General features: G+C 37.7%; 1 protein-coding gene across 6 annotated transcripts in view; it reads right to left on the bottom strand.

Annotated features, from left to right (window-relative positions):
• The window catches only part of HELZ (helicase with zinc finger), a 142,657-nt gene that overhangs the window by 58,808 nt on the left and 56,887 nt on the right, over positions 1–26,962 (bottom strand). For 4 of the 6 annotated variants that reach the window (XM_081934401.1, XM_081934400.1, XM_081934397.1 and 1 more), the window contains 6 exons: positions 25,822–26,119; positions 22,760–23,027; positions 15,498–15,831; positions 8,452–8,582; positions 4,315–4,494; positions 3,427–3,531 (listed from right to left, as the gene is read on the bottom strand). In XM_081934401.1, coding sequence (XP_081790527.1) covers positions 3,427–3,531; positions 4,315–4,494; positions 8,452–8,582; positions 15,498–15,831; positions 22,760–23,027; positions 25,822–26,119 — 1,316 coding nt within the window. The remainder of the gene's footprint in view (positions 1–3,426; positions 3,532–4,314; positions 4,495–8,451; positions 8,583–15,497; positions 15,832–22,759; positions 23,028–25,821; positions 26,120–26,962) is intronic. The other 2 variants (XM_081934398.1, XM_081934402.1) reach the window with 1 other exon arrangement.

The following is a 26,962-nucleotide window of genomic DNA, read 5'->3' as shown; positions in this document are numbered from 1 at the left end:
CCAAGCCTGCTCCAAAGTAAATAACACGATCTTTTCCTTTCAGTAATATAATTGAGAGTCCCAGCAATCTATCAAGAATTGAAGAGAAACTCGAAGCGCGTCCATTGGGCTAGCTGAATTGAAAAAAAATGAAGATAATCAGCACCAGAGGCATGGTTTAAAGTTTCAATTCAGTTCCGGGCAGATTGGCTGTATTTAACCCTTGCTTGGACTCTCCAGAGCAGGGCCCTGGAAAATCATTAGCTTTCTTGTTCTCTTGCACATGAAAAAAGAAAACAATTCTGTTGTGATTCATTCTTAAAACTATTAATTCTAATTCTGTTTGGCAAATTATCTGGAACAAATGAGGAACATAAATTTTGTTTCTCTATTTGGAATCAAAATAATAAGGTAGAAATATATAAAGTAAAACAAAAATCTTGAACGTTTCTGAATGTCAGTGAATCTTTGACCATGGCAAGCGTAAAAATTAATATTTAAGCAATCGTAGTATCTCTAAAAATAGAAATACTACCTCGTTTGCTATTGCTTTTCCAAACAGAGGCCATTTCTCTGTTAAACAGGAAGCCTAAACAGTTTCTTATTGAATGTGTTAAATAGGTTTCTGAAATCAATTAAATTTCAAAAGACTAAAATGGAAGATTTTTCAGTACTTAATCTCTGAGAATTCCTAACTGCATGGCTTTTAAACAATCACCCGCGTTATATCTGAAATTATTAAATGGAAGCTTGGGTTTCAATGGACTCTACCAAATTGTTATATACTCCTCAGTAAGTTCTCCACACTTAAATTACAAATAAACTCTATAAATGATTTCTCAACTTCATGATGAATTTAGTCTTTCCCATTTGCAACAGTTGAGCTTTTTCATCGTAAGCATGTTCTAAGACAGTGATGGTGAACTTTTTCAGCACCAAGTGCCTAAAAGTGAGCACGTGCACACTTGCTGGGGATGCAACCCGGAAGAGGAGCTGCCCAAGGGTCATGCACGTGCCAGGAAATTAACTTCTGGTTTCCGGCATGTGCATACACACCAACCAGCTAGTCTTCCGGTTATTGGCGGGCATGCACGGGCGACTATCAGCGGGACGCCGTGCACGCTCGTGCCAGAAACCAGAAGACCAGCTCTTCCAATTTCCTGCACTGCCGCACTTACGAAGGCCAGCTGATTGTCATGCGCGCATGCACACCAGAAACCCAGAATAGGAACGGGCAACACTGTGCATGCCAGGCGACATGGCTCTGAGTGTCACTTCGGGCATGTGTGCCATAGGATTGCCATCACGGTTCTAAGAAATCAATATGAACCAGATATTTTGGCTTACACAAAGGCGTTTGTGTTGCTTCCTTGCCTTTCCAAGGAATAGAATCCATTACAGAAATAAAATCTATAAAATCTCTATCAAAATCAAAAATGTTTTTTTTAAATGGCAACTCTTCAACATGGTTAGGGGCTGGCTAGGGAATTCTGGGAGTTGAAGTCACAGGTCTTAAAGTTGCCAAAGTTGGATACCCCTAATCTAGATGAACTGTCTTTCTGTATTAGCAGAAACTTAGTTTTACAGTCCACTTTGTGATTTCCTTTTCAAATAGAATTGTCAGAGACTGAATTTACGACCCACTGCATGCAAAGCTGTAATATTGAGTTCTTGCCACCAAAGGCTAAATGTTCATCAAACAGTAACAAATAGTTTATTTCAGTGAGCCAAGCCGATGTTGCAGAGGAATTAAAAGATTGTAAGAATATGTGGTTTTTATGGAAGACTTCTTCTTAATCTCTTTTCATTTCAGTCTTTGCATTTATTTTCCATCTTTATGTTGATTCAGACTTCTATAGAAATCTTCCTGACTTTATCCGCACAACTAATGACCATGGCAGAGTTAGCAGGACTGGTCAAGAAAAATACTTGTGTTTCCTCGAAAATAAGACTGTGTCTTATATTAATTTTTGCTCCAAAAGACGCATTAGAACGTATTTTCTGGTTAGGTCTTATTTTAGGGGGAATATGATACTAAATGTGTCTGACAATCCTAACTGGGGCTTATTTTTGGGTAGGGCTTATTTTCTGGTTGGGTCTTATTTTCAGGAAAACATGATACCTGATCCAGAATCTCCCAGAGGTTGTGTGAAAGGGGATGTATTTGGATCCACTCCATTGCAGCCAAATAGCTTAACCCTTATATTACACTAACAAGTAATAAATCCTATTTCCAAATGCAATTATATCCAAATATGATCAGCAATGAACAGAATCAATTCCCCTAGTGATACCTATTCATACAACCCAGTATCTTGTTTGCAAATGAAGGTGAAAATAATGAGATATGTTCTTTTATACTCAAACATTTCCTGTTCTGAACATGAAGTCTCTTAAAAGTCCATTCCATTTATCCAATCTTCTGAAAACAAACACTCTTCTAGGATTTTTCCTTGCAGAAAAGTATCTTTGATATATGCAATCCTTTTCTATTTTTAAGGGTAGAAGATAGAAATTCTAATTCTATCTCAGAGTAAGAAAGGAAATATTCTAGGAGAAATCAGGACAGCTCATGGTGATATGAAAAACGTTTTAAATTCAAAATATCTCACTTTTGGAGTGTTTTTAATTTGAGACAGTTCAAAATGGAGCTATCTTATAGACTGCAGGTTGCTATGAATGGTGTAATCTTTGTTACAAGTGACACTACAGCAAAGCTGCCACTTCACATGCCCATTAGTATCATTTTAAATATAAAACATTTGTTTGCTGAAATATTCTATCCAAGCTCCACTGCTGTCCTGACATCAGGACAATAGAATGCAGTGATGAAGTTTTCATAGCAGGTTTAGGACTTAAATGAACTCTAAATTATACACATATCCATTTTAAGAAAAAACTACATATTGCAGATAGGTAAGTATATACACATTTCTCACAAAAACCACGTATATTTTATTTCCCAATTAATTTTCTTTTGCTAACTCTAGAAAGAATACATGAAGCAAGTTCATTTAAATACACAAAGAGATTGATACTGAACTAATTTTTTATGATTTTCCAGATATGTAGCTTTTTAAACAATTGTTCACTCTAAATTGGCTCTGAATTAAAGAAGCATTATTTACCCCCCAACAAAATTCAACCAATATTTTGTTAAAATATTTTAGCAGCTTTTTAGAGGACCATATCAAAATTTGTTCAGTTAGGAAAGCACAAATAAACACATAAGAACAACTTAAAAAAGGATGTCTTTATCTTTAATGCATGAAATGAGCTCACAAATGACATTCTTTCATTATGCACGTCAGAGTCTCTAGGTTATGCAAAAGCATCGTTTTAAAATGCCAATAAACGTGAAAGCTCTATGGTTTTTTACAAAACTGTTTGGAACAGACACCTTTTCTTAAGATATTGTATAGATACGTAATAAACCTTAAAAAATACCTGAGAGGTCTCGCCTGGGGATTGCCTGCTTCTACATATGGATGTAAATAATCCTTTATGTAGAGATCAGCAGCACTATTAGAATGGGTGCAAATGAGAATCCTGCTGGAATAAATGGTGCAAATAAAAAAGCAATGAAGAAACAGAAAATCATTCAAAGCAGTAAAATTACAAAAAAATAGTGATCATCTTTTCTACATACTTCTTTCAATGAAATTAATCTGAAAATTTTATGATTTGTATGATGTTCCTAACTTCTGTGAGAATGTACTCACTTTCAATAAAAATTTTCCAATTGCTTTCCATTACTTCAGGGCCATCTTCTCCAGACAGAATCTGCCTGCCTGCCTGCCTGCCTTTATCATGGCCTAGCAAGAAGACATTCTTGCTAGGCCATGGCGCAGCCCCCTCTGCCTGGAACAGTATGGCCCCAAGATTCTATGTGTCCCTATCTTCATGTCCTTTAGCGTATTTAAGTTTTATTTATTTATTTATTTATGATTAATTGCTTTTATTCTATTTTGATCCATGTTTTAGTTTTATATATATTTAAGCCACCTAGAATCACATGAATTAGTGGCGTACAAATGTGGGTAAATAAATAAATAAAAAGTAATAAGGTTTTATAAACAAAGATCACTAACACAATGCTATACAAATCACTGATTTCTAAATGAAATGCTGTGCTTTTATTCACAGGGCGCCACTTTTAATTCAAAGGGAGAGATTAGACTCACAAATACTCCGCTAAATATCTATATAAGACAATGAGGGATGGTGGGAAGGGGGGGGAGGGGTAAAGCCAGATGAAAACTCTACTCTGCTAACCTTTAAATAAAGAGAGGTATTTGCCTCCTAATTAAAAATCTGTAGATCATCCCATCTCACCTAGTGTCCTGCTGTTGGAGAATTTGTTTGACTGCCTGAGCCAAAGTGAAGGTTTTGCCCGTCCCATAAGGACCGATAATAAGGACTGGAGGCAATTGAATTGACAGTGGCGTTGTGATGGCCAGAACAGCCTCCTTCTGCTTTGCATTGAGCCTAGGATCCAACTGCTCATCCCACTGCCTGCACAATAGAAAGCAGGATATAATCAAAGACACATCGGAAACAAAGCTTGTATTAATAAATTCTTACACTGTTTTTATAATCTCCAAACCAATAGGATAAAAATATCCACTTCTTTAAAAAAAATTAAAACTGTTTAATATTTGGTCATATCATCTGATTGATTAACTAGGAACATGGCTGGCTCAGGAATTCTGGGAGTTGAAGTCCACAAGTCATAAAAGGGTCATAGTTCCCCACCCCTGCTCTAGAGGTTCTGTTGAATCTTTCAGACCGGACTGAAGCAAAACCCAGAACACTTTGTTTCATATGAAATGAAATCTGGATGGGCTGAGTAGGTCAAGGCTATTGCGCTTTGTCCCCTCTCTTCTTTCTTTCAGTATTCCCAGTGGGACATATTCCACTAACCTGCCTGTTCCAAATCTTATCACCTCCTCTTCCTTCTTTCATCTCTCATCAATGCCTGATATACCATTGGTCCATCTGCCCTCAATCTTCCCTGCAACTTCCCCCTCCTCTCAGTTATTGCCATTGATGTCCCAGCGCAGCATGTCTCACTAGCCAGTGGGCCATCCTGCCTACCTCTGATTTCCCAGCATCTTTTCTCCTTCCATCCCTTCAGACACCCATCCCAGCATCTCCCACCACTTCACTTGCCATGGATCTGACACGCCTTCTTTTCACTGCCTTACCAACTCAGCAGATAACATCCTTGGCATTTTGCCCGCTCCTCCCACACCTCTTCTGCTTGGAACAAAATAGCCCTGTTTCATTCTGTCCAAAGGCCTAAAACACTCCAACTTGGTTTGAAACAGGCCTTGTGACCCTTCTTCCCATTGCTTTCATAATCAAAGCTAAGTTTTAAAAGATCTAATAAACTTTCCACTGTGATTACATCACCATAATACTTGTTCAGTTTATTTAACACCACAGATTATTTTTGGTTAATTAATACAAGTGGCATTAACAAAACAGAAATGAACCATATAATTTAAAATGTGATCAATTGGGTGGATGTTTTTAAATAATTGGGGAAAGAATATAAAATCCTACCTCTGACACTGAGAAGCACTAACACTATAGAATTGGAAAGAATGAAATTGGGGCAGTAAATGCTTGAGACCACTTATAGATTAGATTAATGATTGTTTTAAACAGCAGCTTTAGCATGGGCAGTGGGAGATTTAGAAGTAGGCATGCAGAAGACTGCAGGGAAGCTTCATCTCCCACATGCCTATTTTTTCCCCTATTTCTGTCCTTTTTGCTGCTCTGGATTCTACCGCAGAGCCCTGCTCCCCTTTATCCCATCACTACCATCTGACTGACTTGTTCATACTGCTGGCCCAGAATCCAAGTGCTCATCGCAGGGCAGCAGAACCTCATCAGCCAAAGCTTGATGGGTCCAGCCAGGGAGAAGACAGTGTGGCAGCATCAGTGGTGGGTTCCTGCCGGATCGCACCGGATCGCGCGCTCCCTTTTGGCGCTAAACCCGGAAGTACGGTGTTGCCCCGCCCCTGGCGACGCGACGACGCTTGCCTGCGCTCCACCAGCTCGGCTGGGAACGGAGACGTTTCTCTGCTCAGCAATGTCTTCAGTGGAGCGGTGGCAGCCTGGCAGGCTGAGCCTGCGTCCCTTTCAGGCGCTCCGCTCCGCTGAGGAAACATCTCCGTTCCCAGCCGAGCTGGTGGAGCGCAGGCAAGCGTTGTCGCGTCGCCAGGGGCAGGGCAACACCGTACTTCCGGGTTTAGCGCCGAAAGGGAGCGCGCGATCCGGTGCGATCCGGCAGGAACCCACCACTGGGCAGCATGGTGTAGTGCTCTTTGTTACTGGGCGAGGCAGGAGAGGAGGCGGGGCCTTCCCAGGTAAAGGTGGAGAATGTATGGCAGGTGTTGCCCAGGGTAGTGGCAGAACTGGAGGCAGCAGGGGGATGAGGGCTTCCACTTCTCTGCAGCTTGTGTCAGAAGCACTTAGGGAGACCCAGCCTTCAGGCTTCAATGAGGTATGGAGGCGAGTCCAGCACCAGCACCTCTTACTCTCAGTCCAGCCTTCCTCCGGCAAAACTTTGCAAAGCACCAGCAGCTTCCAATGTGTTGAAGCCCACAGACAGGTTCTCCAGGATTGTTTGCGGCATAGGCTCTGTAGTTCACACTGGAAGTGTTCCTAGAGAAATGGCTTGTGGCCTTCTGTGTGGACTGGAGGCGATTCCAGCACCAACAGAAACAACCTGCAGATCCTCTGCTCATTCTCAGCAGAGCATTCCTCTTCCAAAGCTTTGCAAAGGGCCAGCAATTTTCGGGGGTGGTGACAATGGGTGGTGGCAGAATACATAATGGTCAAAAGGCCAAAAGAGATGGGGGGGACGACGACGACTGAAACAGAGGCAAATGTGTCAGGACAGGAGGAGCGTGAAGTATTTATTTAACAAGAGCACAATCCTGGCTTAACTAATGGAACTATTATTGCTAAGCAGTGAGGTCCTGTGGCGTTTCACCTAACAACTGCCTCACTTAGCAATGAGAATTCCAGTTCCAATTAGATTAAGCAAGGACTACCTGTATTCAAGAATAATTGCTTTCTCTTTGTCTTTTGTGATAAAATATTAAGACTCCCTCAACTGAATTTGGCTTCTGAGGACTGACTACAAGTACTGCAGGTTTCCACAACAACAATATGGAAGTAGTTTGCTACTGCCTTCTTCCCATATCTAAAAACCCACTTAACTTTTCCAAGTTAAGACTGGCTTGGTAATGCTGGCTTAGTATTGCCACTGGGAGATAAAGGTAAAACCTATACAACCTTTTTTAAAAACCCTAGAGAGAGAAATATCAGGCTCAAAAACATAATCCTGTCTTCTCCAGTGATCTCATTATCTTGCACACAAAGAAATAGAAATAAAAAGAAGAGCTGTTGGGATAAAAAGATTGTCTACTCCTTGCCTAGATTACAACGTACCTTACTTTCAAACAATGAAATCAGTTTCAATTCAAGCTCAAAAGGCTTTGTATGCCGCATTGTTTCCTCAAATGGTAAAATACCTTTTGATTCTTTTATACTTTTTTGCTACCTTTTTGTAAAATGTACTCAGTGGTGGGTTCCTACTGGTTTTGCCCAGTTCGGCCGAACCAGTAGTAGCTTGGAGATGTGGGTCGCTGGAGCCAGCAGTGACCCAGGCCTGCCACACCCCTGAATCGGTTCTCCTGGTGCCGCCATCTTGTTTTTGGGTTCTAAGCATGTGCAGAGCAATTTTCACTGTACTGCACATGCGCACGCGGCACGTCTCTGAGCAAACTGGTAGTAGCGGCTGCCGGAACCCACCACTGAATGTACTGTTTATATTACGGTAGATTCATATCTCAGAAACATTGGCATGTATTGATCTACAAGAAATAGATACATGAGCAATATATAAAAGTCACAAAAACACAGCAATTTAATTAATTTGCTGTCTGTAATGTATAATAGTAAGATTAAAAAACAAACTAGCTTAATATTCTACAAATACTACAAACCAGAGGTTAGAAAAGTTATTGATTCTCACCACACCCCTAGCCAAAAGATGCAACATCACATCATCAGGCAGATTAAAATCCTCTCATACCCGATTCTTTTAGATTGCTCCATTCAGATCCAGCTTTTCTCCATAGCTTTTTATATAAACCAACACAAATGCTTCCAACTGAGCTTTAATCTGCATTAAGTACATCACATTTGAAAGAACAGTTCGTTTTTAAAGCAGTTTCTTCCATAAAGGATGTGATTGATTAAAACTGGCCTTTGATATAAAGAATAAAAATAGTCCATTGCCTAATCCTGACATTCATAGGAAAAATTTGTCATTTGTTTTCATCACTTTACCTAAAACATTCTAGTGGACAAGGTTATATGAATCATCTAAATACAAGGAATGCAAATTCTGTAATTTTAATATACTAGTTCCCTGGATTAAAGTTTTTCTACCTGTTGGGACTCCAAGGTATTGTGGGGGTCATGCTGACATCTGGAAACAGGACACCGTTGTCCTTGATCCTATCCAAGGCATAATGCATTTCACAGAGGGGTAAGCGGTTTAACTGAAACTGAAGCTCGACCTAAGTGCATACAAAATGAATGAAGGAATGAAGGAATGAATAAATGAATAACATGCCAGAAAACAGGAAATTAAAAAGATTAGTTACACTAGTACAAATAATTAATCCCTATATTGTCAACATAAAACTACATAATTTGTGAATAAACTTTTTGAAACTTGAATAATTAATAATTAACACATTCCTACTTGACCACATGTTAATATTGTAAACTGATATAATGCTAACACGTATTTTTAATTAAGATAAAAACAAACATTATTTTGAAAGAGCAAGGCATTAAAAACTTTATTTTATTAACCCATTAAAAAAATTAGAAATATTTCTAAAATCAATAAAATCTATTTATTTGACTGTTTTAAAATCAGCCATTATAAGGCAATATGACTTCATTTACCATCATTTTGACTGCTCAAACAATTCTACAATATTGGGACGTTTATTTATATATATGTACATACACAAACATGCATATTCAAAAAGACAAAATATAAAATTTAAAACAACACAATTTAATAGGAGCCAAACAGATTGTTATCCACCACAATTTTCACTAGAAATACAGCCAGAGCACTACATTAAAAATATATTGAAATGTTATGTTGTCAAACCAATTTTCCTAAATAACATAAAAGTTATTTCTTATACTATTTATGTAGCGTGTTTCCCTGAAAATAAGAGAAGGTCTTATTTTTTTTTGACCCCTGAAATAAACACTTGGTTCTATTTTTGGGGAGATCTTATTATTTTTGAGCTGCAGGAGGCAGTGAGTGTGGTCACCTCATGGCTGCTGCTATGTTGCAATATTTTCGGGGAGGGCTTATTTTCGAGGGAAGGCTTATTTTAGCGCATGCGCTCAAAAGCCCGATTGGGCTTATTTTCCACGGAGGTCTTATTTTCAGGGAAACAGGGTATGAAACAACAAAAAGGACCTGTTTTGACTATAAATGGGGAGAGGGAACCTCAATATCCTAACATGTTCAAACTAGCATTCACATTTTTGAAATTCTGAGAATTCTTCATTGGACAAAAAGGGAAGGGTAGACTGAAGCTTACAGACTTAGATGGAGTTCTGGAATAGCTTACAGACATGTGAGTTATATCCCCTCATGTAAAGAAATAGGATTACATTGATCTAAAGCTTGCTGGAAAAAAGAAACCCTATGAAAATTCCAGCTTTTGAAGTCAAACTTGTTTCCAGCTTTAGGACACAAAGAACAAAAGACAATCAACCTGGGACCACTAGTGAAACAAAGCCGCAGTGCTTGTAACATGGGTACACGCACACCTACATGCACCTAGCTGAGGACATTCTTCAAAACAGAGCCATGAGCCATCCAACAAATGTGGCTGCTTTAATACTTCCAGAAGTGGTGTTTCAATTGTGGTGCCCTACCTGTGGCATTCTTCCAAATGCTTTGCACAACCACAAAGTTAAAAAACTAAAGCAAATATAAGCAATAGTCTTAGGCAAAACCCAAGTAGCAAACTAGTAGAAACATGAGAAAAAAAGCAAATCTGACAGTACCAGTTTCACACGGCTCTCATAATGTTTCATTAATTCCTCCCCCCCCCCCAAGGCCAATTTGGTCAACAAGAAGGGCAATGATTGGGCAGCCAACTACAGAAACCTGGCAGGCATGCACATGACTTACAGAAAGGTTAGATAAACACCTTTGTCTTCCACCTTCCCTCTTACCAAAGCACTCTCCAGCCAATCCTACAGTGTGATTCCCTTCATTTTCCAAATTATTTCAGTGGGAGCCTTTGTCACTAAACATGAGTCACATGTTCCAGAGTCACATTGCTTGAGTTGTGTGAGCTTATAAATATGTGAAATAAATAAATAATATAATACCTTAGACTGAGTAAAACAGGTACAGAAAATATTTTGGTGGGCAAAAACAACATTTGGAAGTGGTGAGCTATAGTGTAGCTATAATGCATATGTGGATGAGATCAGAGAGGAATTTGGAGGATTTAACTGGTTTTTAAACTAGAATATGTTGAGGATATATCGTAGTTTCCATATGTTTTCCACCCCAAGATGAGAGCAAACTGTCTTGGTTTTCCCTGGTTATGATCTGAGGGGATTTGGGAGCCACATGAACGTGAGGTCACAAACTACCCACTCCCTCTCTAAAATATAGAAACCTATTAATGGAGTGGATGGATAATAATATTTTATTATTATGTAAAGCTAAATGCGCTCCATAACACATCAATGCTGTTTAGCGAAATGTAGGAATGACATTAACAAGTTCAACTTCAAGTAACCTCTGAAAGTAATCTAGTCACCACCTCTAATTAACCATTTCATTCTGTACTAAAGTGCTATTTTCAGATAGAGCCAATTAGCCTTTTGATTATTGTTTGTTAGAAAATATACAGCTTGAGTACCACTGATGTAAGCAGCATGTCAACTAATTATGCAGGTTAAATGAATACATTAAGATTCTCACATAATTTTTCAATCAATTAGAAAGTGACACTGTCAGTTTCCATAATGAAAATTCATTTATTACAATCTGCACATGAAAATTGTATTTGAAAGTTATTCTATTCGATAGCCAATCAACCAATACATGCCTACAGGAAGGAGATAGAGAAATCATTTCATGGTGTATAGAAAAATATATTAAATGTGTTTAATGGAAGTAAATTTTGTTCAGAAAATATGACATGACACGTTTTCCATTACATCCTCCAAAATCAGGTGACAGTTAAATATCTACTATTAATGATGTAAATCAACACAGTATTACCATATCCTGGAATTAGTTCATAGCTTTTTATATTTTATATGAAATGTCTAAATAAATAATTTTAATACGCTATTTTTATAATACAAAAAATGGGCTTTCTAATTTAACAGTTGATGGAATTTTTATAAAAGAACAAACAAACTGAGTGATAGTTTTTGGTAAAATGTACAAAAGGGGGGAAGGAGGCTGTTTTTGCCCTCCTCAGGCCTCTGGAGCCTGGGGAGGACGAAAAATGGCTTTAAAAAGGGCTGAACTCAGCTGGCCAGCGCGCACTGGCCAGCTGACAGGGCAACGCCTCACATGCCCTAACAAATGGCTCTGCATGCCACCTGTGGCACGAGTGCCATAGGTCCGCCATCCCGGCCCTAGATAGTCCATGGAAGGCAAAAATAAATACAGCACATACGATTTTCTAACAGAATAAGTGAAGAATCACTTCTATGTAATGTGTTTCACTACCAACCTAAACATGGACTAGGGTTGACATAATAGCAGTGTTCTGATATCTCAGGGTTGCCACAAAGAAGAGGGAGTAAGCTATTCTCCAAAGCACCTGAGGGCAGGAAAAGAAGCAATGGATTGAAACTAATCATGGTGAGAAGCAACCTAGAACTAAGGAGAAATTTCCGGATAATTAGAACAATTAATCAGTGCCTCCAGAAGTTGTGAATGCTCCAACACAGGAAGAGTTTAGGAAGAGATTGGAGAACCATTTGTCTGAAATGGTATAGGGCAGGGCTGTTAAATTCACAGCCTGCAGGCTGGATGTTTCAGATGCTGGCCACGCCCATGCCTGGTTTAGCAAAGTGGGAAAAACGTCACATGATGACGCCATGACAACGCGAGTTTGACACCCCTAGTATAGGGTTTTCTGACTGAGCAGGGGGTTGGACTAGAAGACCTCCAAGGTCCTTTTCAACTCTGTTATTTTATTTTATTCTATGAATAAATACTCATGAATACTCATGGCACTGAAAGATCATGAAGAATCAGCAAGGTCACATTTTTCTCATTCATCTCATCTATCAAAAATGGGCCTATGATTCTTAATACTCAAAAATTACCTTTTCAAATATTTCCAAACATCATTAACATCATCATTTATCAGTTATGAAATTATTAGGCTTGATCTTAATAATTTATTATTTATTTTAGGAGACCTATGGATTCATTTTTAATAAAGGTCTGGCAAATGCGTTATTGAGTCTGAGATCAAGAATGGGACTGATCTCATATAGGATCAAATCAGGACTGTATTGATCAACTGCTTTTAGGCACTAAGCTACCTCCTCTAATGAAATAAGTTGAAATGTACCCTGTAAAATGAAGATGGCTGCAGCTATCTCCTCCATCAGAATTACATTACATTTAATTGTATTCAAATTGGAGTTGCCCAATGTTTAATTTGATTATCACAGGTTGCAACAGCTTTTATTGAACTGAGAACTGAAGAGAGAACTGAGCTGCTTCAATCATGATAATGAAATAAGACATAGTTGCCATTATTGTCTATACAAATTTCTTCCGAAGTATTTTCAGTTTTCTGCAAAACTATTTCTGCCATAGTGTTCCATCACTTGCCCTGAAATGCAATTAGTGTTATCACATTTAGCAAAATGGACAGTTACTGAGTACATTGTCTATCTGGGTTTTTTTTTTCTTTTATTATACTGAATAATGAAACCATTATTATGTATTAGTTTAGATATTATAATTAGGCATTTATACAAAAACTCCTTCAGAAGGATGTCTGCATTTTTGAATTTTTAATACTATTTTCAATTCTTTAAAAGTTATGTTGTAGAGCAAAATATGTGATATAGCACAAATGAACCAGAGGGCCATAATTAATTAATCATCTCCTGGTGCTCCTGCATAAGGAAATCTTATTAAAGAAAAAGCATCTTCTATGATTGTACTTCAATTGGGAATCATCTTCCCACAGAAGGAATGATGCCATGGATGAAGACATTTTAATTTTTCTAAATTTCCAAGTTTAAGCTCTTTGCTTTTCTCATACTAGTTTTATTTTGATTCTCACACTAATTTTATTTTGACGCTCTTCCAACAATTTTAGTTTTTTCTTCTTATTATTTTTATAGTTTACAGTTTCATTTCATTTTATTTAAGAAAGGTGTCAAATAATTTTTGTTGAAAGAAAGCATGGAAAATGCTAAGTAAAAGTATTTCACTTTTGATCACCAAAATAAAAATAAGCTTTTACAATTCTTTAGCGTGTGGAGTAAAAGATCTGAAGCCATAACAATAGAGCCATTAAAAGCACACATACACAAGCACACCTTGAGAGGGTCTGTCTAGAGAGCATTGCAATTTGTCACACTCTTGCTTTGATAATACACAATAATATCTACCTTTTCAGAGGGGTGGTGGAAGTTGTTCACTCTTAAGTACAATGAAGAGGTTGATAAAACACACCACTTAAAGCAGTTTCAATGACGCATGCTAGGTATGTGGAGCAAAAGGTGTTGGGGAGCATAGGTGACAGATAAAGGAACAAACAGCATGGTTATAGACAGAATTAGTTTCAAAAGTTTGGATTTTCAGGCAAAAAGTGAAATCATGAATGGTCCTGTAATCAATAATCTGCACTGGTGCTGACTTTGAGCCTTGAGAATAACAGATTCACGTGAGTCAATCCTATGAATTTTCTGTATCAGAACAGATTTTTAGCAGAGAAATAAAAGGCATATTTTCATTTTTAAATGCCAATGATTAATTTGGACCATTAAATTTTATTACCTATAAAAACAAACATAAAAATTAAACTAGATACTTATTTATGTCTAATATGATGAGATAATTTCAAAGCTCCATATATTTCTTACAGTCCAATTAGAAAAAAAACTAAAAAAGATGTTGTAGTTTTGATGATATTCGCTTATTCAAGTTAATAAGACAAATTTTGTGGAAGAGTTAAGATGTCAGGCTAGGGGTCGAGAGATTTTAGTCCATCCTCAATCATGGAAGCTCACTTGGACTTTGGGTCTGTTATTTTCTCCCAGAGCAACACAACATCATAGGTTCCAATAGAAGAGAATATGTGTATTCAAGCTGCATTGTGGAATCCTTGATATTCTCTGAGCTTAGTTTACCTTATTGAATAATGAAACTTTTGCAAGCAGACAACCAAGCCCAGAGAGCGCCAGGGCTTCCACAGCCTCAGAATAACAGAATTGGAAATCCAACTTCCTGTTCATTTTAGACAAATGGTTGTCCAATCTCTTCTTTACAACCTCCAGTGTTGGAGCACACACAACTTCTGGAGGCAAGTCATTCCACTGATTAATTGTTCTAACTGTCAGAAAATGTCTATTTAGTTCTAGATTGCTTCACTCCTTGATTGGTTTCCATCCATTGCTTCTTGTCCTGCCTTCAGGTGCTTTGGAGAATAGGTTGACCCCTCTTCATAGGGCTGTTGTTCTGGGGAAAATATGTCTCATGCTACACTTAATAATAAGTATACATTAAATAAAAATGCTAAATAAGAAAACCATATTGGTACTGGCCCATGACCATAAGAAAAATTAATGAAGATTGAAGATGACACCATGCAGGCATGCTCAAAACTAGACACTTTTATTTAAATCTAAAAAAAATGTGATGCTTTCCTTGAATCCCACATTGGCCATTCTGCCCTGCTTTTACTCCCGATTACAACAACTAACAGGCCCGCCTACCAGACATCTGGAAACCAGCCCTAGTCAACAAACGAACCCCACCCACCACCCAGGTTGTTACAACACAAAAGAACAACGGACACACAGCCAGCACCTCACCCACACAGGATGATACAAAACAGCCGACCAATCTACAAACATCAACTCCATCTACCAATCAGGATGCAACTACACACCCAATCAACCCACTTACAGCAACAAAGCCAGCACTCCACACACCCCCACCAAGATTTATAGAAAGACGACAGCTCTGACCACGCCTTACTCGCACAAGCACGAAGCCGAAAACACCAGCCTGAAGATGGTGAGTGGGACCTCACCGAAACGTTGCCAAGACAATCTCAATCTTACATGGGAAAAGACCCAAATACAAGACCAGCACGCACGCGCACGCACGCGTGCACGCACACACACACACACACAGAGTATATAAAGATTTCACCCCAACATACCTGCATTTCACAATCTGCTCGAAGGTTAAGCTCTTCACAGCAGTCCCTGGATATTCTCAGAAAGATATATTCCTTTGTTTTTTCTTCAATAATTGCTTCATATACTTTCTCTTTGGTTCCTTGGGACAGCCCTGACTTCTCTTTAGTGATTGGTAATAAATAAACAGCATTGACTTTGGTCATCACCAGTCGCCCTGCCAAAGTATCTTCAGAAAGGGTTTCAGTGAGTTTGAACCGTCCAAAAAGTTGTCCATTTTGGGCATATTTTGCACCTCCAGAAACACCAGTAAGCATGAAACTGGCTACAATCTGCAACTGCACTTTGATGTTAAATCTAAAACAGAAAGCACAGAGTTAATTCCAAAAAAAATGATCCTTGTAACAAACAAATTAAAAACAAAATGGCAAAACAGAGTTTTGAAAAATCTGTATTCAGAATCTCTTTCAACTGTATGCTCGGCATCTCCTGTTATTTTTTAGTGGTCTAAACAATCACTTCAGAATAAATTGTGGGCTGTTGTGATGACTTAGGAAATAGGAAAGGTATGATGGGTATTTTTTTCCAATCACTATTTGCTCCACTGACATGACTTGTTACAATTATTTTTCCATAAAATTGGAGATGTATATAGATAAAGACTATTATGTTTTTTGTAGACAATATATAAATGTTAATATGTTATAATTTTTTTCTTTTAAAAATTTTGTAAGACTTGTATTGTCTCCATTGAACCATGGTGGCGCAGATATTGGAGTACTGCAGGCTACTTCTGCTGCCTGCAATTTGGCAGTTCAAATCTCACCAGGCTCAAGGTTAACTCAGCCTTCCATCCTTCTGAGGTGGGTAAAATGAGGACCCAGATTGTTGGGGGCAATAGGCTGACTCTGTAAACTGCTTAGAGAGGGCTGCAAAGCACTGGGAAGCGGTATATAAGTCTAAGTATTGTTGCTATTGTTATTCCAGCTCTGCTACTGTAGACCCAGGAGATCCCCGAGATATGGAATCCCAAATCCAAAGATACAAAAGGCATGACTGCTTTTAGACAGGGACAGGTCAACTTTTGTGGCTCTTGTTCTGGTTACTTTTTGTTTGGGTTATTCTTAGAGGCTTTATATATGGATGCCCATAATGATCCAGAGAAGCCAAACAGTACAAAACATGACCCTCAGAGCCTTGAAGGGACAAGCATGTAACCCAGACTGGAATCATGTAACCCAGACTGAAATAAGTCCGCTGACTGTTTCTTTCCAGATGCAATCAAGGAAAGTCTTTCCTTGTACCATGCTGTCTGTATCCTTAGGAGCAGGAAAGGAGGTTCATTCCACCTTCAGTGGAGGATTATGAAGTCATGACATAAGGTACAGTTTTCTCTGTGCAGGGTTCTAATAATAGTGTCTCTTAAAAGGCAACTAACATCAACACTATTGTATTTACATGTTAGCTCCCTTGTACCAGGTATTGTCAGGTGCAAAGAATCAGGACCATTTGTAAGGGTGCAGCTTAAATGATTTATTGAAGCCGATGCACAAGAATCTGATCAACTAAAGGTCGGCACTAAATTGGTGCCGGGTAAGAGCCAACGGATTTCAAGGGGGCGGCTGAACTTAGATCTTTTATGGCAACCCACAGACTCTAAACTGATGATGCATTTAACTACACCCTCAACCTCTGCCAGCTCTTCTTCTACAGGTTATTTATGTACTGTATGAGTGAAGTTTGTTTCTATATTTTATTAGTTTTTATTGGAGAAAGACTGACTGAGCCGGGGGAGGAGTCAAATGGGGAATTAGTCTGGAATCCCCACAGGGGAATAAGAGGGTGAATTGAAAGCTGTTAAACCCTATCTATTCTGACCCAGGCACAAGCCATCAGTCTAAAACGATTCCTGTGTTATAGGCTTGAGCAATTAAACAGCCAATTGAGATCTTCACACGTGGATCTGATTGTTCATGCCTGACAGTTTTATTGATTTTATTAAGGATATTTAATTACATTATTTACTGAAAATAGCTTGCTATTTCTTTTGGCCTTCGTGTTGCAATCTTGGAATACAACATTAAGTTATAAAATTAATTGAATTATAAACTAAAATAAGGCCATGGGAGCAATTACTGAAAAACATTTCCACAGAGCCCAAGCAATGTGCCCTCAATATGTTAGATTGAAAACATTATGCTCTGTAATAATTTATGTGTTATATCTATTAGTTATAACAAGAAAACAGTATGCACTGTCGGTAAATCAGTAAAATGCTCAATGCTTAGATAGAGGGTGCCTGCAGGGCCAGCCCAGAAATATCAAAGGACCAGCGTGCGGTGCCTCTGCTGGCCAAAATGGGCCACAGGGGGCATGTGCGCCCCCCCTCCGGCAGCTCGTTTCTGGCCTCTAGCAGCACTCTGCTGGCCAAAAAAGGGCTGCATGGAGGCCTCATGGGTCCTCTGTGTCACGATGTTAAAAAGTTTGCTAGGCCTGAACTGCCTAAACTGACATTCAAGAGTTAAACGCAATAAAGCTTTCTTAGTTTAACTCTTGAATGTCAGTTTAGGCAGTTCAGGCTTAGCAAACTTTTTAACATCGTGACACCCCTTCTTTTGCTAGTCTTGACATTCGTTATCAAAACACAAAGCAATTAGTTAAGCAAGGTTTTGTTAAATTGCAATATGTTTCTACACATGATCAGATCGCAGACATGCTTAACCACTCGCCGCAAATCAACACGAGTATCTGCGAAAGAAGATGTGCCTTAATTGATGATTTGATGACGTCAGCCCAGACTAGCAAAAGAAGGGGTGTCACGATGTTAAAAAGTTTGCTAAGCCTGAACTGCCTAAACTGACATTCAAGAGTTAAACTAAGAAAGCTTTATTGCGCAGGTCATAAAACAAAATGTTATCTGAAAGTGATTTATTGCGCACGCGTTACACATTCCAAAAATTCCTCTCTTCTTTGTTCGGCAGCCAACTTTGGCTGACGGAGCTTTCTTTATCAAAATGTAACCAATTAGTTATTTCTGTTTCATTTACTTTTATTATTTTATTATTAAAGTTTGTTTATTAATTAGAATACTTTTGAAGACTTTTATTTTTCTCAATATCTCAAAAGATATGCGGAAGGGAATCAGCCACGGTCCATTGATCTCAGATATCAGGCGTTTTTTTTCCCCTGACACTCTGCACGGCCCGTTTTTGGCCAGCAGAGTGCTGCTGGAGTACTGGATTGGACTGGATTACAATTATGTGGCCTCAAATAAGTGCCTGATCTGGATAGAAAACAAGCAACATCCTATGTTAATAGTACAGTTTAATGCCATGTTTTACATACTGTAGGTCCATTTCATCTACAATCACCTGTCTATAATTGACAGTCATTTCTATTTAGTATCCTGGAAATTTACCTCTGCTGTTAGATCTTGTATTATCATGTTATTTGTGTTATTGTAGTTTTATTATTAGTTGAATAATAAAAATGCAATAGTATAAATAGCTTTCCTGCCTGGAAAAATCAATTTACTATTAAAGAATGAGGTATAAATTTAGAAATAAAAAAATTAGTGGAGCATGAAGAATAAGTAATGAATGCCCACCATGACATTCCCATATTACACACCCATCCCGGCCACGCCATCTGACCATCTCACACACACACACACAGACACACCTCCAAGGTCAAACACAACTCTGATGCAGCCCTCAATGAAATTGAGTTTGATACCCTGCTTTAAATGAAGCACATAGTGTGCACAAAAGCTTAACACTGTAAATATGTTAGTCTTTAACTGTTACAAGATATTGATTTTTTTTATTTCAACATGTGATTAGATTTATAAATTGTTAATGCAAATCTCTTTCGATTGTCTAAGTTCCAAAGTATATTTAGTGTTTCTTAAACAGCTATACTTGTTCTTAATTAATTATTATAATCCATTCACTTGCTGTCAACTGAGCAAACTGCTGACTACTACAACTTTCTAGGGTTTAATCACACAAAAACTGAGCATATACAGTATTTTGATGCTGTTTACACCTTCCCTTCAAAATTATAGATGATGAATATAATTCATACCTAAAATTAAAAGAATAATAAACTTAAGAAATCTAATTTGTCAAGTAAATAATATTTTCTTGGAAGAAATATGGGCAGCTGAATTTCGATATAACAGACCACACTTCTATTATTTGTTTCATGCAAAAGCTTGTGGAAATGTACTGTTTAAAGTTAAGGCCAAGACTTTTAAAACAGTTTTTATGTACTACAGATTCTATTGTCTTAATAAAATGGTATAAAAAAACCTTTCATTTTAGATTTAATAACAATCTCTCTATTCAACTGAAAGGCATAATTTTAAAATATGAGGTTCCACTAATGTCCATTAACTTGTTCATTTCTGTCATCAGCTACAATTTAAATAATAAATGTTAATACTAAAAACAACTGTTATTGAAGCTTACTTTCTTAAGATCTTGTTGTAAGTCTATTGCCATAAATCAATAGATTCACAATCTCCCCCCCTTCTTCTCCTAAATCTCAATTCAATATCATGCTTACTGCAAAAGTAGATTTTAGAAGCTAGCTCTTTTAAATGACAGATACTGTAATATCACTCAAAATATGGGAGGTGCCAATCTACAGGATCCTCAAAATGTATAATTAGAACTCTGAAATATGCACCCCTCTGTTATTTAGAATAATTTCACCGTACAGGAGAACAATTGGTTTCAATCTAATATTTAGGGATCTGCTGCCAATACTTAGAATCAGACAGAGTCCAAATCAGAATCTTTATCATGCCTCACTAATCATATTATAAAAAGCTATAATTTATTTTGACAATGTACATTTAGAAGCTGAAGTTTTATTCCTGAAAGGGCTGAGTAGCTATAGATCTTTACATAGTGATAAAATGTAACTATACCATCACTCATTGTTATCCATTTGGCTGTTGTGAGTACAGTTCAATAGCTTCTAAGGTATCATAGATTTTCCATGTCAATAGCTAAACAGAGGTAGGAATATGATGAAGTCCTTATATATTTAAAGCTTTTAATTTACTTAGAAAGTGAAATACAATTGTTTTCCTAGCCATTACAAATAATATGTGGTGAAATCAATGGCTAGAGGCAATTCTGTGAAATAAATGGGAGGTTGAGTTTAGATACATCACATTGGAGTGATTCAGTAGTTTACATGTTTAACACAGTTTGTTTAAGTATGTGTTGCTTTGAGTCCTTTGGGAGAAGGGCGGCATATAAATCCAATTTTTTAAAAAAAAGACTAAAGGCCTATCTAGTCTGCATCCTATTTTCAAAAATGAGCAACTACATGCCTTGCAGAAACCCACAAACAAAAAGTGAAGGTTCTTTTCTGCCATTGTTCCTGAGTAAATGAAATTTCTAGGTGTTCTGTATTTCCTGATCTATAATGGCTCAGGGTGGCAAAGGCACAGATAAAAATCAAGGAACTTTCCGTAGATTATATTGTGTTGGCAGTAAAATGTCACTAATAAAGAAGAATATTTGTAGCTCAGGGTTGGCCTGAGGGGTCCTTGGTGGTCTCTGAGTTTGCAGTGATGATGTTACCTAATTTGGGTAATGAAACATCTGCAAGAAAACAAGTAAGCTCAGAGAGCACCAAGGATCCCTCAAGCAAAATGTCAATCAAGAGATTAAAAAAGTAGAAGCAGAACCAGGACACAGTCCAAACAGAGGATGGAGCTGTAAGACTACTAAATCCTAACTATAAAGCCTGATTTCACAAACAGAAAAAATGTTAAAATACTCAATGGCCAAAAAGTATATTGGATTAAAATAAAACAAAAAAGTCTGATACATTTTAAGTGCATGTAATTCTTTGCAATGCTGATTGGGACAAAAGAGTAATATTAATCAATGTATCCAAGCTCCAATAACAAAAAGGAGAATAGGGACTATCTCGTATTGAATAAAGCTTTCCAATTCTTTTTTCTCACTGTGTCTTCCCCAATCATCTTTTGGAATGGCAAAGGGTGTAATACTAGGATAAATAGAAATAGCAACAGCACTTAGACCTATGTACCACTCCAAAGTACTTTACAGTACTCTCTGGATGGTTTACAATGTCAGCATATTGTCCCCAATAATCTGGCTCTTCATTTTACCAACCTCGGATGGAGGGAAGGCTGAGTCAACCTTGAGCCCGTTAGGATCGAACTCCAGACAGTGGGCAGAGTTAGCCTGCAATACTGCATTCTAACCACTGTATCACCAGGACTCTTAAAAATAAAATAATATATTATTTATCCTAAACAGAACTGACTTAAGGGCTCAGGGAGACCAAGGAACTATTGGTAGTCCTTGACTTACAACTATTCGTTCAGTGATCCTTTGAAGTTACATTGGCACTGAAAAAGTGACTTATGATCATTTCTCACACTTACGACTGTTGCAGCATCTCCGTAGCCACATGATCACATTTCAGACACTTGGCAACTAGTTCATGTTTATGACAGCTGTTGTGTCCCAGAGTCATGTGGTCACCTTTTGCGACCTTCTGACAAGCAAAGTCAATGGGGAAGCTTAATGATTTACTTAACCACCATTTTACTAACGTAGCAACTCCAGTGATTCATTTGACCACAGTGGCAAGAAAGGTCATAAAATGGGGCAAAATAATCACTTAATGATTATCTTTTGGGCTCAGCTGTGACCATAAATCAAGGATTATCTGTAAACTGCAGCGAAGGAGACAGAGCAGTCCAACTGTGAAAAGTCACTTCTGCTCATGCACCCATTCCTAAAACCAAACTGAATGTTCTTTGTTAAGTAAACTTTGCATCATTTCAAAAACTGGAACAGAACAATTAAGCAGCAATACTCATGCTCATCCTTTGTAAGCACAGAACTGGACTACTGTCATATATTCTACAGGTGGCTGCAATTGGTGCAAAATGCATTAAAAATGTGTGAGAGCTATCTACCATACCTACCTCAAGAATAACATTAACTACCATTTGGAGTGCAAATTCAAAAGTGTTGATCATTACCTAAAAACTCTGTACCAGGAAGATGTTGCTGAAAATCCTTGCTTGTCAGGAGTGACAGCAAGAGAGGCTTGGAAACGTGGATTCAAATACATTTTTAAGGAAGCTGTTAAAATTTTGCTTTCCAGGAGAATTCCCGAGGAGTGAATTTTGTTCACAGAGAAAACAGAAGGTAGGATACGCTAATTTCATTTGCAAAAGATGCATCAATTGGCTAAACAGACATTAAGCAAAGCCACCACTTACTTGCTGACTTCTTTATACTGTGCTATTTCCTCAATATAAAGGAGATCGTGTAGTCGTGACTGATAATTACTCTTGGTCAATGATTTATCCAAGACAGACTGTGTAAATAGCTGGTCAGCAGACAGAGGGATCTGATATCTGATCAGAAGGCTCTTATCCAATTCAGTAGTCTCGTTTGGCTCAAATTCTACAATTGTCTTGGAAGTGGAATCCCAACGCTTGGCTGTGGTTAACAGTTGCTGCCGTGCATTCATCCGGTATTCAAGATCTATTTGCAGCAGATAAAGAAAATAAACAGATATGCTTACTAAGTTATATTTAAATAATCAACCTGCATATGATAATAGATTTGTTTTAAAAAAAACTCAACAATTAACACCATCTCAATAGATGGATTAACGATCAAATTAAAATAATTTTAAAACATTCGAGTATAGAACTTTGGATATCAAAAAGCAATTTTATTACTGGTATGCATTAAATTATTTCATAGTGTCTGAAGGCCTATGGAAACAAAAGTTTTTGTTATTAAGCTACTAACAGTTGGTTTTAATGCTTATTATTTTATTGCACTCTGATTTAATCTAGTAAAGTTATGAACACTAATTGCTTGCATGCTCTTTTTCTGTGTCTAAAAACATATTAGCATAATGATACTTGAATTGTTTTTAGATTATGCTGGGGAAGCAACATATAAATACAACAGAAGTATGATTTCTAATTCTTGGAATCTTTGCAACCCTATAATTGCTCACTTTAAAACTTACAGTAAACTCTATCCATACTTCTTTGATAATGGTAACTGAAAGGATTGGCAGTTTGACAGGAATTTTTAACCTCAAAAGACATACTTAGAATGTCTTACAGTGTTCATACTGTAGTTTTTATTCTACTAGATTCACAAACATGGCACTGCCGTATCAGAAACCAAATCATCATATGCTTAACATTGTTTTTAGTTTCCAATTAACAACCAGTCCTGGGTAGCCATATACAGTATATACAGGTAACCCGTGACTTATCACAATCGAGCTCAGAATTTCTGTTGCTAAGTGAGACAGTTGTTAAGTGAGTTTTGCCCATTTTATTATCTTTCTTGCCATGGTTTCTTGAATCACTGCAGTTGTTAAGTTAGTAACAAGGTTGTTAATTGAATCTGGCTTCCCCCTTGATTTTGCTTGTCAGAAAGTTGCAAAAGGTGATCACATGACTTCAGGGCACTGCAACCGTTGTAAATATGGGAAAGTTGCCAAACAGCCAAATTTTGATCATGTGACCAAGGGATGCTGCAACTCTCATAATTGTGAAAAATGGTCATAAGTCACTTTTTCCCATAGCGTTGTGACTTTGAAAGATCACTAAACAAATGGTTGTATGTCAAGGACTACCTGTATTTTCATGAAATTTTGGAATCCCTTTTAGATAAGCCATGAGCAGAATTGCAAAAATGCTAATGAGAATCTCCATATAAATTGGTTGATAAGTAAAATAAATAAAACGAATCTCAGAGTCCTTCAGTAATACACTCCCTTCCATCCTGAATGCTGAAGGAGATAAGGCTAATCCTTCATATATAATTTAGAAGCAAGTTAGGCACACAAAGCAGCAATCAAAAGTCAAGATTGCGAATTTCTCAGTACAGGAACTTCTTTTTCAACAAAAACACTGGCACTGACATGGAACGATACCCATCTTTATCAGTTTGATTAACTATGTTAGACTAAGACAAGACAAACTCAGTTTCAAATCCATTTTCAACCAAGAAAATTCAGTGGCAAAATGCAACTTTATCTATTTTAAAGCCAGCCCAATTATAGTTCCTCTTTCTCACCATCCAATTCCCTTTCCACTTGTAAAGCATTATGTGACTATATAAATCACTTGCTTTATCTACAGGAGGGGTAGAGAAGTTGGTACAGTCTGTTAGTACAATTTTGAACTTTTTTACTCTAAAGATTCAGCCAGATGTCAATTACAGAGACGTGGCCCAAAACATCTAGAAAGTACTAAATTTATCCTATGCTTGAGGGACAGATTACAATGAACCTAGATATCTGGTATGAACGTATGTATATATCAGAGGTGGGATGCTGCCAGTTCGGCCCAGTTTAGCCGAACCGGTAGTGGTGGTGGTGGGAGGCTCTGCCCACCCGTCTGGATGCTTCAGTGCATGCGCAGAAGCATTGCACACATGAGCAAACCAGTAATAAACCAGTTAGCAATCCACCACTGGTGTATGTGTATGTATTATATTCTGTTTTTATTACTTTTATTAAAAAATCGCAAGCCAGCAAATATATCTAATATTCCTTTCCTCTCCTATTTTATCCCATGATATGAGTTGGGCTGAGAGTAAGTGATTGGCCCAACTGGCTTTCATGGCTAAGGTGGAACTGGAACTCATAGTTTCCTGGTCTCTAGCCTATTGTCTTAACTATATAACTAACCTGGATATCTGAGCTATTACAGACATTGTACAAGACACAATACTTTATTATTATACTTATTTATAAATAATACAAAAGTGCCAGAACCTGGAGGCGGAGTTAAAAGAGGGATCAGTTTGGAATCCCTGCATAGCCACAAGCAGAGTAAGTGCAGCCTTCCTTGAATTAAATGGACCTTTATCTAACTCCAAGCAGCTGCTGATGATCGTGAGTTGAGAAGATTCCTGTGCACAGGCTATTCAGCAATCAATCAGTTTAACTGGACCTTCGCCTGTGGACCCGGTGTTTTGTACCTGATAGTTTAATATGTAACTCAAATGCCTCTGACAAAGAAAAACCCTCACATACACCATTTAACAATGATTCAAAATACTTTTAATGTGAAGTTTAAAAGAACCTTCCAGTATTCAAATTATATTTAAGATTATATATATTACTTCCCCTGACTAATGCACTTTGCATCCAGTACTCCAAGTAATTGTTTATATGCAACTTGCCCAGATACTTACTAGTATTGTAGGCAAACTTCCCAAAGCGATACATTTTATAAGTAAATTTGGGGCTGAAAAAGATTCACAAACGTACATTTTTTTTTAATGAAACTGCAAATCATACCTTCTGTTGAAGCAGCATCAATCATCACTCGTTGCATCAAAACTGGTTCAGCCCCAAAATCAAATACCACAGTTTGACGAAAGGTCCCAAAGATTTCTGTACTAAAAGCTACACTGATTTTGTACACTGAATGATCTGTTCCATTCTGGGTCATCTTTCCTCCAACCCATTCCTGACAGGTCTCTGGGACTTCTTGTTTTATTTGGGTGGTGCTGTCTCCAGCCGATATTGCCATGATACTAAAATGAGGACGATGCGCATCATAAAGGAGTGCCACTCGATACAGCATTCTTGCAGGCTGTGAAGGAAAAAGCTTCTAAATAATTGTGGAACATGTTTCCTGCATCCTCATATTCCTTCCTTCCTTCCTTCCTCCCTCCCTCCCTTCTTCACATTTATGCAGCCACTCATCTGACAAGCTGTGACTCAGCATACAATAAAAATAAATGAACCATATATGCCTATCTATATATCCATCTATATATCTATCTATATAAAATTTAAAAGACTAAAAGACATTATATCTGATGTTATGGACCATGGACCATATATTATATCAATAATTCTCCATTTCCATTAGCTCCCTAAGCGTTTTGACATAGCCACGTTTGAAGGACTTCCGGAAGGCTACCAATACATATTGCAATGCAGTGGTGATTGTTTCTATATCTCTACACAGAATACAACCATTTCCTGCAACTTCAAAAACACTTTATTTGTAAAACTGCAAGTTTTCTTATTTAATCAAAAAAAAAATGAACCGTTACATTATAAATGGTTTGGAAAGGGGGAAGTGAGAAAATTCTCTCAATAATAATTTGCATTCAAATAATAGGTTAGAGTTCAACGTGCTTTACATAAATGAAGGAATTTTATACTGATCTGTAAAATGGCCCACATCAGAAACATGAGAAGCCAAGTTTACCCCAAACCACCTTCAAAACCACTGTCTTCAGTGGCATACTACATTAGTTCATGATTCTTGGTTCCGCTGATGTCTCTATGGCCTAATGAAATCTATCTCAGCATTCAGCTGAAACCATTTAGCAAGGTTCAGCTTTATAAACAGGAGGCAAAGGTGAAGTCAAGTAAAGCAAGCCCAAATCAAAAAAAAAAATCTCTGCGGCTCCGCAGAGCGGAA

This window comes from Natrix helvetica (genome assembly GCF_964273705.1).
Source record: "Natrix helvetica genome assembly, chromosome: 1".
NCBI lineage: Eukaryota > Metazoa > Chordata > Lepidosauria > Squamata > Natricidae > Natrix > Natrix helvetica.
The sequence above is the reverse complement of the archived record's forward strand: the minus strand, read 5'-3'. Positions and strand labels throughout refer to the sequence as shown.